The 14,414-nt window shown below is 43.7% G+C and overlaps 1 protein-coding gene across 4 annotated transcripts in view; it reads right to left on the bottom strand.

Annotated features, from left to right (window-relative positions):
- Positions 1-603: 603 nt before the first annotated feature.
- Positions 604-14,414, bottom strand: part of LOC121506087 (NLR family CARD domain-containing protein 3-like) — a 15,923-nt gene continuing 2,112 nt past the window's right edge. Inside the window, exons 2-13 of one of the 4 annotated variants that reach the window (XM_041781615.1) lie at positions 12,925-12,998; positions 10,204-10,302; positions 8,826-8,936; positions 8,525-8,623; positions 7,144-7,257; positions 6,775-6,826; positions 6,478-6,682; positions 4,576-6,346; positions 4,312-4,485; positions 4,062-4,214; positions 3,382-3,428; positions 604-3,263 (exon numbers count right to left, since the gene is read on the bottom strand). In XM_041781615.1, coding sequence (XP_041637549.1) covers positions 2,659-3,263; positions 3,382-3,428; positions 4,062-4,214; positions 4,312-4,485; positions 4,576-6,346; positions 6,478-6,682; positions 6,775-6,826; positions 7,144-7,257; positions 8,525-8,623; positions 8,826-8,936; positions 10,204-10,302; positions 12,925-12,968 — 3,474 coding nt within the window. In that variant the 5' untranslated portion in view covers positions 12,969-12,998 and the 3' untranslated portion in view covers positions 604-2,658. Of the gene's footprint in view, positions 3,264-3,381; positions 3,429-4,061; positions 4,215-4,311; positions 4,486-4,575; positions 6,347-6,477; positions 6,683-6,774; positions 6,827-7,143; positions 7,760-8,524; positions 10,151-10,203; positions 10,303-12,924; positions 12,999-14,414 lie in introns of those variants that run through there. The other 3 variants (XM_041781616.1, XM_041781618.1, XM_041781617.1) reach the window with 3 other exon arrangements.

Raw genomic sequence — 14,414 nt, 5'->3', positions numbered from 1 at the left:
CCTGTAGCTGTAGATAAACTGGAGAAAGATTTTCCTGTAGCTGTGTCTCCCGGCTGCTCTCACTGAAGCCTGACTCAGGTTTCTGGTGATGGAAACTCAAACATGCAGGAGGAAGTGAATTTAAGATCAGACCACTGATCTATAAACAGCTCTGGAGATAACATGTCCAACTGTTTACCGGGCGATAAACAACGTAATGAGGCTAGACCTGGACCCTGGACTCCAGAAAGACCTAACGTGTCAGGCTGGGTCTGGTGGATCTTAAAGTTAGCACACGATGAAAGGAGTAATTTTAAACTCTAGCATCTGAGAAGAACCAGGCTCAGCTGTTCCAGCCTTGATAGTATCAGTCGTCCTCTGAACCCGTGTTTGATTTTCAGTCATTTATATATTTAAGGTTCACTTTTACATTCACGGGACTGGCAGCACGCTGCAGCTTGTTTCTGCTGCATTTTTGTCCTTTGAATTTGCATTTTTTCTAAATATGCTGCACAGTTCTTCTTATCTGTTATTTGGACTATGGCTAATCTGACCTAATCTGCATCAAAGTCACAGGTATAGACCGGTACAATATACCCAAAACCACACAGACTCTGATTATATTTAAAGTCTTTATTCAACAGCCAGTAAACATTCACAGCTACAGTAAGAAACATTCTGGTTCAATAAAAATAAGAACAGCTTCAGCGCTGAGCAGGTCCCATCAGAGGGGGCGGGGCTTAGCTTCAGGCTCCTGGTGCGTTAATAAAGTTCATTACATTAGCTCTACTGTGTAAACTACGTCTGAGCTTCATTAGAAAATATAAAGTCCATAAACACACCGACAGGAACGCTTTCTATCCTAACATCCACACTAAAGCTGAACAAAGGTCAAAGTTCACATGCTGAAGATTATATGTGGACAGAAGCTGTAACAGATGTGTTCATTCACATTTTTATTTATTTACAAAGTCTGCTGAAGTTCTCTAACAGTCATCCTTCACATACCACAGCCTGAATAAAAAGATGGACAACACGTCAGCACCCAGAAGTGAAGCCAAAACATTCGAGCGTCTACTGACTGGCTACAGCACAGGTCATTACTCCTCTCCATGTTAACTGATGGGAACTTTCCACAGCTTATCAGCGCCAAACTGACACATGAACCCCCCACCTGAGGGGGTTAGTCTGGGGGGGGGGGCACTGCTATCCCAGCTGGTCCCTACTGATAGTTAGCTTTATCTTCTAGAGGGTAACAGAGAAGGCGATGCTTCAAGGATCCAGAAATAAACGAAAATATCCTCCACATCACTGATACTCAGTGTGTGGCCCCCCCAGAAAACCTGAGAAAGGGAAACTTTGACTTCAGAAATTATTCACATTAATCAGTTTGTTTCCAGACTGATACAGAAAGCTTTGTCAAACTTATCTGTCCCATTTATCCTATTTTTGCCCTTTTTCTCAATTTGTTGCCACTTTCACCCAGTTAAGCTATCTTTGCCATTAAATACCACTTGTTTCCCTTTTTTTGCCACTTTTCTCTCATTTTTTTTGCCACATTTGGACAATTTTTGCCATCTTAACTTATTGTTATTGCTACTTAAAGCTGTTTTTGCCACTTTCGACCTCTTAGATTGTGGCTCTTGCGAAGGTAAGTTTCAACAATGTGGCTCTCTGGTTGAGCAGAGTTGATCAACACCGCTCTATATAATCTCTGAGCTATGACTAAATACCAAAACAATGATCTTTACTTTTTTAAACTTGAAACTCTCTGCTGCGTTTTATTGCTTTTGTTCTTATTCAGTATTCTGGTCTCTCTTTACTATTAGCCTACTTGGACTAGTGAAGCTGATCCTAACCAGCGAGGGGGCGAAGGGTTCACTGGGCAACCTGGTGTGGTGTTCTGGCTATCTGAGTCTGCAGATGAAAGTCTTCAGTCCTCGGTCCTCCTGGTCTTACTCTAGTGAGGCCTGGACATTGACTGATGGACTGAGGTACTGACCGGACCCCTTTGTGACTTCTCTTTGGGTATCGTTGTTAGACCGTGTGTTTAATGCTGATGTACTCAGGAGAGCAGGGATGGGGAGAGTCCGCTGATGGATTCAGGAACAGCAGCTGTGGCACCCTTTCCCTGAATCAGCTCACAGCATACTGGGTACCCAGGACCTGGTAGATTGGACCAGTTGTCTGTGGCGGCCATGTGCCATGTGCGTTGTGGAGGGGGGCAGGGGGTACCTGGAGAGATGGGACATGGGCCTGAAGCAGGTCTGGAGGATGGCCATAAGGAGGCCAGAGCAGAACAGGGCCCGAAGTCTTCATCTTCACCTCGGTCACCATTGTTTACTGTGACCGGAAGATAAACAAGGATTTGGATGTAACCCCTCTGAAACCACACACACACACAGCCACACCCCCCTAGTGGTGTGGCGGTGAACTGCAGAGCGGCGGGTTCCCTTGATGCAGATCTTGGAATGGTCAATGACGGCGGAAGCATAAATCAGGCTTTAGGAGGAAGTGTCGACATGTTGCTATTTTGATTTCTAGGCACAGGCCTACTTGGCCCATGAGCACATTTGTCAGCACCAGTTGCGTAGGATATTTTGGCTTCTCTTTTGTACAAAAGGGGAAAATGGAGTCAATCTTTACATACAGTCAGTGGTACCGACCCACATGACCTGCTCATACCTGAGGATGTTCCTCCTTAAGGGAGCACAGAGACACCGTGGAACCAACATTGCTGAACCCAAAACTAAAGGCAGGATAGACCGGCTCAGTGAATCTGGTGTTGGAGGTGTGGACGTGGATCAGTTTGCCTGTGTCAGGGGAGACTACATAGAAGGACAAGATGCCAGCAGGATGGTCCACATACACGGCTACTCTGTTTCGAACAGGGCCTAAGGTATGAGCAGGAGCGGATGAGGCCGAGGAGGCGGAGGAGTAGGAGATGGTTCCTTTGTTGTTGTGCCACACACAAAAGCGACCATCACTGGTGCAGTGGAGACTCCAGGACTGATCGTTCCTTCCAAACGAACAGTCATCTCTGTTTCCTCTCCTGCTGATTCCTCTGTAACTCAACCCAACGTCAACGTACCAAAGGCAGTCCACCTCCCAGTAACAGCGACCAGTCAGACCATCTCTACACAGCACCTGACGCCACTCCTCAAACCTGTCTGGATGATCAGGATACGGCTGGTCCTCCTCCACATAGGTCATCTTCCTGTTGTTGTCGGACAGTTGGATCTTTTTGTACACAGTGTTTAGGTCGAGTGTGAGTTCACAGGAATCTGATGAAGAGATCAGCAGCAGTAGTTATAATTGATCCTTTGGTTATTGATTAGAATGATGGATTAGTATTGGTATGACCAGGAGCCATGGCTACAGAGATCTTAAAACAATACTTACACTTCCTCAGACCTGGTCTCAACCATTCAGGTCCAGTAGGCTCCACCCTGTAAGGAGAGGCACAACATGACAAACTTTTCATCCGATTCCTGCAAAACCAGATGGGTAATTCAAGGGTTTGCGTCAGGTACCCACAGGATATGAATGATTGCAATGGAAACCCCAAACATAGCTCATGCCTCGACAGTTTCAGATCAAGCTGTCCTTCCATCTGATTTAAGATGTTCTGTAAGGAAACTCTGGCATGTCCAAGGGTTTGTTGTCTGGTAAGATGAACTACAGTTATCATGACCCTTGAGTATCCATCATCCTTTGATCTAACTGCACAAAAATGCTACGAGTTGCTGGGGGGGTGGGACCGAGTGACGAGGTTTTAGAGTTAGTGGAGGCTCCAGCAACTTTAAAAATCTGACGTCTGGAGGTATTTTGGTTTCCCAACGAAATTGATCAAGGCTAAGTGTGGATTTAAGATGGAGACAATCAGGGTCACACCCTAAGGAGGATGGGGTGGCTAGGCAGCCCCTCTGTCACATACAGCTGAGAAAATTCATTCTTTCTGATGAGGACTCTCTGAGTGATTGAACAACCCTAGAAACAGTGCAAAAAGCTGCAGTGTTGCACGCTTCAATCTCTTTGGTTTACTAGCTGATTTTCAGTGATTGCAGCAGGCTTTGCCATACCAAAGTTCCCAGTTTGGATTTTCCAGTTTGGCCACTTCTGAATTAGTCAGATGATTGTAGCGCAGGTCAAGCTCTCTGAGGTGGGAGGGGTTGGATGTCAGAGCTGAGACTAGAAAAGAGCAGCCTTTGTCTGTGATCAGACAGCCTGACAGCCTGCAAAGACACAGAACAACAAATATGAGGGCATTGCTGTTCCAGTCATATCCAGACATATCCAGTCTATCAATAAGTACAAACTGGGACTGCTGACCTGAGGGTTTCCAGTAAACAGTTCGGACTCCCCAGTCCCTCAGACAAGATCTCCACTCCTGAGTCCTGCAGGTTGTTGTTACTCAGGTCCAGCTCCCTCAGATTGGAGGACTGGGAGCTGATGACTGATGACAGAGCTTTACAGCTTTCTTCTGAGAGATTACATCCACTCAGCCTGGAGAGACAGCAGTAAGAAAGCTAGTTAACAGTTATTTATTCAGACAGTGACAGGCTTAGAAAGTATTAATGATTACGTTTTACATACACAGCTTTCTTGGAGGCTCTGACCACTGGCAGCAGCCTCAGGAGAGCCTCTTCAGATGCAGAGTAGTTCTTCAGGTCAAAGACATCCAGATCATTATCTGATGAGAGCAAGATGAAGTCCAGAGCTGACCACTGAGCAGGAGACAGTTTCTCTCTGGCAAGTTTTCCTGAACCAAGGTACTGCTGGATCTGCTTTTCTAGAGAATAGTCCTTCAGCTCGTTCAGACAGTGGAACAGATTGATGCTCCTTTCTGGTGAGATCTTTTCCTCAACCTTCTTCTTGATGTACTCCACTTTGTCTTGATCAGTCTCTGAGCTACTTCCTGTCGGTTTCACCAGACCTCGCAGGAGATCCTGGTTGGTCTGCAGTGAAAGACCCAGGAGGAAGCGGAGGAACAGGTCCAGGTGTCCATTTGGACTCTGCAGGGCCTGGTCCACGGCTGTTTGGTAGAACTGTGTCTGGGAGGTTGATGGTTCTTCTGACAGCAGATTGACTCCAGAGTTGGTGAAGGTCTGATGGACATGAAGAGCAGCCAGAAACTCCTGAACACTCAGATGGATGAAGCAATACACTTTTTCCTGGTACAGTCCTCTCTCCACCCTGAAGACCTGTGTGAACACTCCTGAGTATGTTGAGGCTTCTCTGATATCGATGCCACACTCCATCAGGTCTGGTTCATAGAAGATCAGGTTTCCTTTCTGCAGCTGCTCAAAAGCCAGCTTACCCAGAGACCGGATCATCTTCATGCTCTCTTCATTCCAGTGTGGATCAGTCTCAGCTCCTCCATCATACTTGATGTTCTTCAGTTTGGTCTGTACCACCAGGTAGTAGATGTACATCTCAGTCAGGGTCTTGGGCAGCTCTCCTCTCTTGGTGGTCTTCAGCAGATCCTCCAGAACTGTAGCAGTGATCCAGCAGAAGACCGGGATGTGGCACATGATGTGGAGGCTTCTGGAGGTCTTGATGTGGGAGATGATTCTGCTGGCCTGCCTCTCATCTTTGAACCTCTTCCTGAAGTACTCCTCCTTCTGAGGGTCAGTGAACCCTCTGACCTCTGTCACCATGTCAACACACTTAGCAGGGATCTGATTGGCTGCTGCAGGTCGTGTGGTTATCCAGAGGCGAGCAGATCTGAGCAGTTGTCCGGTGATGAGGTTAGTGAGCAGGACATCCACTGGGACAGGTTTGGTGATATCAGTCAGGATCTCATTGTTGGTGAAGTCCAGAGGAAGCCGACACTCATCCAGACCGTCAAAGATGAAGACCACCTGGAAGTCCTCAAACCTGCAGAGTCCTGCTTCTTTGGTTTCAGTAAAGAAGTGATGAAGGAGCTCCACCAAGCTGAACTCTTTCTCTTTCAGCACATTCAGCTCTCTGAAAGTGAATGGAAATGTGAACTGGATGTCCTGGTTGGCTTTGCCTTCAGCCCAGTCCAGAGTGAACTTCTGTGTTAAGACTGTTTTCCCAATGCCAGCCACGCCCTTCGTCATCACTGTCCTGATTGGTTCTTTTCTTCCAGCCACAGCTTTGAAGATGTCCTCCTGTCTGATGGTTGTTTCAGGTGTGTATGGTTTTCTGGATGCATTTTCGATTTCTTTGACCTCGTGTTCCTGGTTGACCTCTCCAGTCCCTCCCTCAGTGATGTAGAGCTCTGTGTAGATCTCATTCAGGAGGATTGGGTTCCCTTCTTTAGCGATGCCCTCAAAGACACACTGGAACTTCTCCTTCAGGTTGGATTTTAGTTTGCGCTGACAAACTGAAGATGGAGGTTCTGAAGGAAAGGCAAAACACAGGAGCATATTTTATTCAGACCAAGGATCCTCACATCAATATCATCACTGACTGACTTCGGCAAATGTCTCATTTAGTCAGCGTGTTAACTCTTTTTAGACATCCTCTTACTGCTCAGCAGAAGGTCAGCCACCTCCTCCTGGTTCATGCTTCTCAGGAAGTCCACCGTGATCTTCAGTAGGGCCTCTCTGCTGTCACCCCTCTGTCTGTCTTCCTCATCTTCTTTCTGACTCTCAGAGCTTTCTGGGTCAAGCAAACTCTGAAACATCTTCTCCAGCTCTTTCCTCACAAAAGTGACGATTTTCTGATCCACTTCCTGGAACAGCATATTTCAGGCACAACACAGTCCAGTTAAAGCGTGCATAGTGAGAACAGAATAAATGTCAGTGTTGTTGGACATGTACAGACCTTGAATATGTCCTTCAGTTTGGTTTGATGCTGTTGTTTAGAAGCACCGCCTCTGTGGAGAAATGATAGAGACCTGGTCACCATCACTGCTGGAGCCCTGTCAAAACCCTTAAAACACCCACTGAACTGTCTGGACGCCTCTCTGGAGATTAAAGTCACTTTTTACATTATAACAGCCACAAGGGAGCTGCAGCATCAATCCTAGAATATGCCATGCATATGCAGGGAGGTTCCCTTTTGATAACCTCATTGGCGTCCAGGCACTTCCTGCCCACCAGGGTTGCCTATGTGGTCTCAGACTTTGTTTTTTCTCAGACTTTGTGTTTTTCTTTTCTTAAGTAGATGTTAAGTAACTAGAGGTTGTCTTACCCAGCCAATGGTAGAGTCTGATCCCTGAAATACAGGGGCTGTTCCATGGAGAGGTCACTCTTGAAGGACACACCGCTGAGCTCAGATTCTGGATAGTCCTCTCTCCCTTGGATCCTGTTTAACGAAGAGAAAAACCTCAAAATAGTGACATCTACTTTAAAGTTGTAGAGCACAGCTTGAGAAACTAACAGTGTTAAAGGCTCAATCCCAATCCCCCACTTAGCCCTGCCACTACATTTTGTAGTTCGCAAACAAAGACTCAGCCTACAAGCCAGTTTTAAAGCCTGAGAGGGTCTCACAATCCCAGGATCTACAGAGAAGACACGTTGACCTCTCTGATAGGAGACCTAACCCCGAATTTCCATATACAGCGTGCGTGCCGTGCACCGAAGCGCCACGGGTTTGCTCCTACAGAAAGGCAAGCTACCTCGCCCACTGGAAGCGAGTCTAGAGCGCTGCACCGCGGCGCACAAGCCCTTATGACTCTGCAGAAGGTCCAAGGTGAAAAAAGTCCTATGGCCTTTCCTCAAGGGCCATTCCACCGCCAGCAGAAAATCTGCGATTGGCTGGTCAAGTATAAAGAGTTTCTTCCTTTGACTTCATCTGGACAGGACTCCTGCAGAAAAGGACATGAAACGAGTCTATCACTGCCTGAAGGATGATACAAGCCCTACTCTTCTACTAAAGCTGAATCTGACTAGACTTTTAACTTGCTGGAACCATGGAAGTAAAATCAATGAACTGACCTCTGCTCACACCTGGATCCGTTAGACATCAGACTCTAATCACATACTGTGATCACACGTAAGAGGTTTTATCTGGGCAGAACTCGCTGTGGGACCTGTTTCATGTGTGCTCATTAAAAGATACATTTTCTTTCTGCCTCTGCTTATGTGTTGTTGATTTGCTTTGCTGTGCCCGTTTATATCAGTACAGTGCCTTCACCCACACGAACATTTGTGACTGATGTCAGAATTAAAGTCCGTTTGCTGGGTTTCTGAGCCATGAAGAGACCATCCTGAGATGGCAGACTCTTCAGCCATGCCAGGGAGCTTTCTTTGTTGTATGTCCACCATCTTTAAAGTCACATATGAGGATTAGGATTCTCTGTGCCCCTGTGGTCATTGACCAGCTCTGCACTACTTATAGTACATGGTTAGGCTGCTTCTTTCTTTGGCATACACCAACTTTTCAAAACATACTGGAACCAAGACTCGTCACAATCAGGGACAAGTTCTATACCACTTTTCTACAAAAGAAGCGACTCAGTTTTCTCCTCAGGTCGGTCTGAATTTTAGCAGAAATAGTCCTCTGGAGGAGTTTGCTCATTTGGATGTTTTCTGATGTTTCTAACATATAAAGTAATCTGAAATGGTCTTACTTCTGTGATGGATGAGAGCCCCGGAAATAAAGCGGTGGGTCCATGGAATTGTCACTCATGGATGAGTATCCACTGGTTGAGGCCGGTCCTGTACCGATCCTGGTTAAAAAGGAGAAAGCTTATTGGCTGTGTTTGGAAAAAGTACTGTTTGAATATTTGTTATCTTTTTATTTACCAAAAGAATGGAGAAGAACCTGTACCACCTTGTTTGCCACTCTTGTATTTACTAAATTTCAGAGATTCTTACCGATGTCAGATGTGTGCTAATCTTTCTGAGATTCTTAGACTGATGTTGACTTACTGATCTGCTGATGCAGGTTTTTTGAAGTAAAGTGGTTCAACCATTGAAGAGTCACTCACAGCTGAGTGAGCGCTTGGTGAGTGTACAGGGGAGGCCGGTCTCTGAATGATCCTGGTTCAAAAGAGAAAGACAGTCAGCTGGGTTTGGGTTAAGATTTCTGAGATTTGTGGGCTCAGTAAGGTATGTTCATTTCCACTCTGCTTTGTGCAACACGGATCTTTCAGGATTAAACCGTAGCAAGGATTTTCTTTCCATAAAAGTAGGACATATCTGCCAGGACCTGCTGAGTGGACAGAACTTTACATCATAGAGTCCTAAAGTCCTCAGAAGATCTCAGTGGGTTGCAGTGTGCAATCAAAATTTTGTGAAGTTTTACAAGAGAAGATAAAGGCCCAACAAGAGCAGCAGTTCAGGGAGGGAATGGTGCCCAGTATGAGGCTTTAACTTCACCACAGCCTGAGACTGAAGGAACATGGATGTGTTGACGCCTCCTGGCCTCGGGCACAGATGGCCTAGAAACTAGGTCATGCCCCGTGTCCGGCCTACGGCTCCTTCCCCTCTCTTTAGTGTTAGTGTCCAGCTATTTAGTCAAGTCAGTCAACGCCAAGTTGCTTCGCTCTTTCTCAGCATCTCTGCCAAACTTTCTTAGTGATTAATGTTAATAATTCTAATCATCCAATAGTCTTAATAATTCAGAATATCAGGTTATATTAAGCTTATTCATTTGAGATCTCTCTTTCACTGCTCGCCATGCTCTCAGTCTTTTTTCCTGTAAGCACATTCTTCAAATAAATGAGATTAATTTGGTTTTCTCATGTTGTTGGAGCGAGGTGGGCTCCATGTCTGCAACGTGAGGTTGGCATTTAATTGTGTTCAACCCAAAATAACTGACAGTGATCTAATTTATTTCAAATTTTAAACTTGTCTCGTTTTGTGTTGTAATATAACACCACAGATGATTCAGGGATCAGAAACCAGGATACTAGTTTGTCCCATATATGAATATCCAGGTTTGTCTGTGCACATGTAAACAAAGAATCATAAATATGATAAAAAAAAAGACATGATATGACTAATGACCAGGATACTCAAGTCCATCTGAACACAGTCATTGACAAGACAAAGAAGGAGACACTGGAAGAATGTCAGCAAGATTAAAGGTGAAGGGGTTTCACTGTTTCAACACTCTTAAAATATTTCATTTTCTTATACTTACCAAAAATACTGGAATAAAGACTAAAACCCACAGCAACTTCTGCGCTAAATTTTCTAGATATTTTTCTAAATTTTCATTCTGTCGCTTTAATCTTAAAAGTCCTCTGTAAAGACTCTACTTTAGATGTTTTCTATTGTGTCCAATCGCTCGATGTTGACTTACTCATCTGGTTGGAAATAAGGCATTTCACCCTTGGAATTAGATCTCCTTAATGGGACTTGGCTGGGTCCAGGTCCAGGTCCAGAGGAGGCTGGTCTCTTCCTGTTGGAGGTTAACAATGAGAAAGACCATGAGAAAGGACTCCTACAGACGCTGCATCAGCTATCACACAGAGAAGGATCCATGGGTCAAAGACCAATGATCAATGTTACTTCACTGGTTTCAGTCTGATCAGGGTTTACGTTCAAAGTGGACCTGGTCTCAGTCAGGGGATCAGGGGTTACTTTAAAATGGACCTGGTTTCAGTCTGGGGATGAAGGTTTACATTTAAAGCGGACCTGGTTTCAGTCTGGGGATGAGGGATTACATTCAAAGCGGACCTGGTTTCAGTCTGGGGATGAGGGTTTACATTTAAAGCAGACCTGGTTTCAGTCTGGGGATGAGGGTTTACATTTAAAGCGCACTGGTCCAGGTCTGATACAGCAGAGGCGTGGCTGCATGGCCATGTCTTTGGCAAGAGAGCATCTTGCCTGAACAATGTGGACAGGGAAAGACTGACTGACTATTTACAAGTCATGCACATAAAGTGCCGAACCCTCAAAGGTCTTTAAGACACCAGAGAAACCATGGCAGAGTTGTAAAAAATCAGTTCTTTGTTAGAAATTACAAAGTTACATGATCTTCTTCCAAGTCTGTAATAAGACATTCTACCTTTTCACCCAGGCGAGGCAGAAAAACATCAACATATCAGATAGAGCCCAACCGATATGGGATTTTTGGGGCCGATGCCGATACCGATATTGGGGGTTAAAGAAAAGTCGATATCAGATATATTGGCAGATCCGATATATATATATTTTGGTCGATATATGAAAGAAGAACATTGATATACACAGGATATATACTGTACATGAACACAAATGTGTTCACAAAGATGCAACTTAGACTAGGGCTGTCACCTTTTATAAAAAACAACTTCGAACGAATTTAGAATATGACAACATGATGTTCGAATATACCCCCCCCCCCCGACCGAACACACGTAAAAAAAACCATCCTCTTCATTCATTTTGATCTTTGATTAAGCTGCACTCAACAGTAGTACAACACAACATCAGTGTCCGCCTTGTAACAGTTTAAATGAAAACATTTACCAGTGTTCAAAATGTCAAATTGAAGAGGACAGGGTAGATTTCTAAAGTTTGGGAACAAAACTGATGTGTCTGCTCTTTAGGCATTAAACATTCAACTTGGTGCATCCCGTATGGTCGTAGTTATTTTTTTTAGGTTATTTGCTAAGAAGACAAGCCTGTCGACTTGATCTGTCGAGTGCTGCTCTCTTTTTATTTACAATATTACCTGCTAACAAGAACACCCGCTTAGAGCGCACGGAGGTTCCTGGTACACACAAATATTTATGAGCCAGCTCAGAGAGCTGCGGGTATCTACTAGCCTGCAGGGGTGCCCGTAGATTTGAGTATGAGAGCTGCTTGATACAGAGGCGACATACGGCTCTATCTTTGTTTGTTATTTTACATCTACACAGTAAAATCCAAAAATGTGCCTGTTTTATAAAGTTGTTCTCTAAAGATCTACTGTTAGTGAAACTTTCTGTCTCCACACTGGTAGAATATGTCACAGGAAAGATAAACACCATATGAATGCTTTTCTGGTTTGTGCTTTTCAAAGTAAAAGCCTGGTTTAGCATTTCTATAGAGAAACTCCGTTCACTTGTACAGAATGCTTTTATTTTGAAAAGTTCTGACACACTTCCTCTGTACACTAAATCAAGTAGCTTTTAGCGGTGTTTACTGAGGTAAAACTTATGAAGAAGGACAGGGCTTTGAGAGCAGGGAGATGCGGCTGACAGGCAGAAAACTCGCGCCCTGTGTGAAAGCCGCACTGGCAGGAACCGGAGCTGACACGCAAGCAGCAAAACACGATCCCAGTCTGAAACGAGCGTTAGTCCCCTACTCTGCTGCAGTCGAACTGCGCGAGGACGAGGCTGCCTGTGAGTGCTTAGGGACGGAGAGAGGCCCACGGCAGCACTGCTCAGTTAGAGGGACAACAACGATATGTGCTTTCACGTCAAAGTCTCCAAAACTCTCCGGTAACACCAGAAAAAGTCGGCAGATTTGTCGCTAGTTGCTTTTTTGAAAAAGTGTCGCCAGAGGGGTCTGAAAACTCGCTAAGTATAGTAACAAAGTAGTTAAGTTGGCAACACTGAGTGAGGGAGAGCTGCTGCTGCACTCTGCATCTGAGGGGGAGGGGCCAGGCCCTGGGGCTGAGTTCAGCATGGAGACACAACACAGAGCGACAGGAGACAATCACCACGGAGAAGAAAAGTTCATATATCGGCCACATTTTGACCGATGTTGATTGATCTGTGAACGCTATAATCGGCCCGATTAATCGGCCCACCAATAAATCGGTCGGGCTCTAATATCAGACATTTAACATGAGTCTCTAAGAGGCTTTACTCACTGACGTAAGCAGCCCCTAGTGGACATTAGAGGAGTTGCATGTTTCAGTACTGAAGCATTAGATTGAGTTTTTACTCTGCAGGCCTTCATGTCCTAACTAAGCTACATGCTGACCCCCACAGCTGCTGTTAAAGGGCTAGAGAGGACCATCCTGGACAGCTTTTAGGTGTGATTATATAAATGAATGTAAAGCCATCACTACTGAATCTACATTCACTGGTTTCATGACTTCCTGTCTCACCTCTGAGCTTCCTGTTCCATCTCTTCTTCCATGCTGGGATCCATGCTGCTGATTTAGCTCACACAGACTTTAATCTGCAGAAAAACACCACATTCACCTTAAAGCCCTCCTTTAATCATCAGTCATTCACAGATTTAAAGATCTAATTTCACTTCCTCTTCCATATCAGACTTGGTTGGATGAAGACAGCTGGGAGGGGCAGATAAGCTGCTGTGGTTTTATTCTCCACCCATCAGGTGAATGAAGGTGGAAAAGAGTAACAGCATTTACAGAAACATTTCTACCAATGCTTCTTATTTCACTTTAAAAACACCTGTTTCTATACATTTAAACACATATGTTTTAAACTCAGCTTCTACAAAGTAAACGTGTTTGATAAGAGCAGTGTAGTAGAGTCTGAATTAACTGAATTATATTTAAAAGAGGAAAACTGACTTTTGTTCTTTCAGTCATAAATATTTCATTATTAAAAACAGGATTTTATGGCTTTAACACAGAATCATTTCTACTGTTAGAATCTTTGACATAAATGTGCTTTAAGGTTGAGAAACCTCCTTGAACTGTAGGGAGAATTTACTGTTTGAATATTTAGGGGAATTGTGTAGATACTGTTCAGTATTTTCATTCAAATTTAAATGGAATACTTTAAAAATATGTTTGACAATTTTCACAGAAATTTGAGCAAATTTATTTGAAATGTGTGGATTTTAGAAAGGAAAATTTCCAACGCAGCAACTTTTATCTTTGGAGCCAGTTTAAACAGTTTTATGTTTTAAAAGTCATATTTAGAAAGTTTTACTGCACATTATTTTAAAGGAACAACTGTCCGATTTTTCCGTCTGAGATCTCACTTTTTTCCTTTAAACGTAGAGTCTAACACACGCACTGACATGAAGTTTAACTGAACTACATAACAGATGAATGATGAAATGTTTTTAGGTAGATTTAATTGATTTTGATGCAGAAAGGAGCATAACTGTAATATTACATAACCTGTGCTATTGTTCTATAAAGAATTCATTCGTCTCTTTGTTCACCTTCATTTCTTTGCTAACAGACTCACTGCAGATCATTTTTTAATAAACTGCTGCCTGATTATTTCTGCCCTTGCTGCCTCAGCATATCTGAGTGTTTTTCATTTACAATAATTCTTACAGCAGCATCTGATAGAAAGTTTTAGTGAACTAGATATCAGCATTATTCATATTTTTATATTGATTTTACATTTCAGTGGTACTTTCAACTCTTCACAATGCAGAACAGTTACCTGAAAACAAAATCCAAAAGAGGAACAATAATAAAGTAAAAATACTTACCAGCTTTTTAGTTTAAATACTAATATTTAATTTAAATTTTGGATCAGTGGTTCATATTTTAGGGACTTTCTTTACAGATTATCTTATATAACTGCTGCCTGATTATTTCTTCTCCTGCTGCCTTCATAATTAAAATAAAATCTTTTTATCACTTTAAAAATCTCCTTTCACATG

This window comes from Cheilinus undulatus, linkage group 24 (assembly GCF_018320785.1).
Source record: "Cheilinus undulatus linkage group 24, ASM1832078v1, whole genome shotgun sequence".
NCBI classification, from domain to species: domain Eukaryota; kingdom Metazoa; phylum Chordata; class Actinopteri; order Labriformes; family Labridae; genus Cheilinus; species Cheilinus undulatus.
This window is presented reverse-complemented; position numbering and strand designations above follow the sequence as displayed.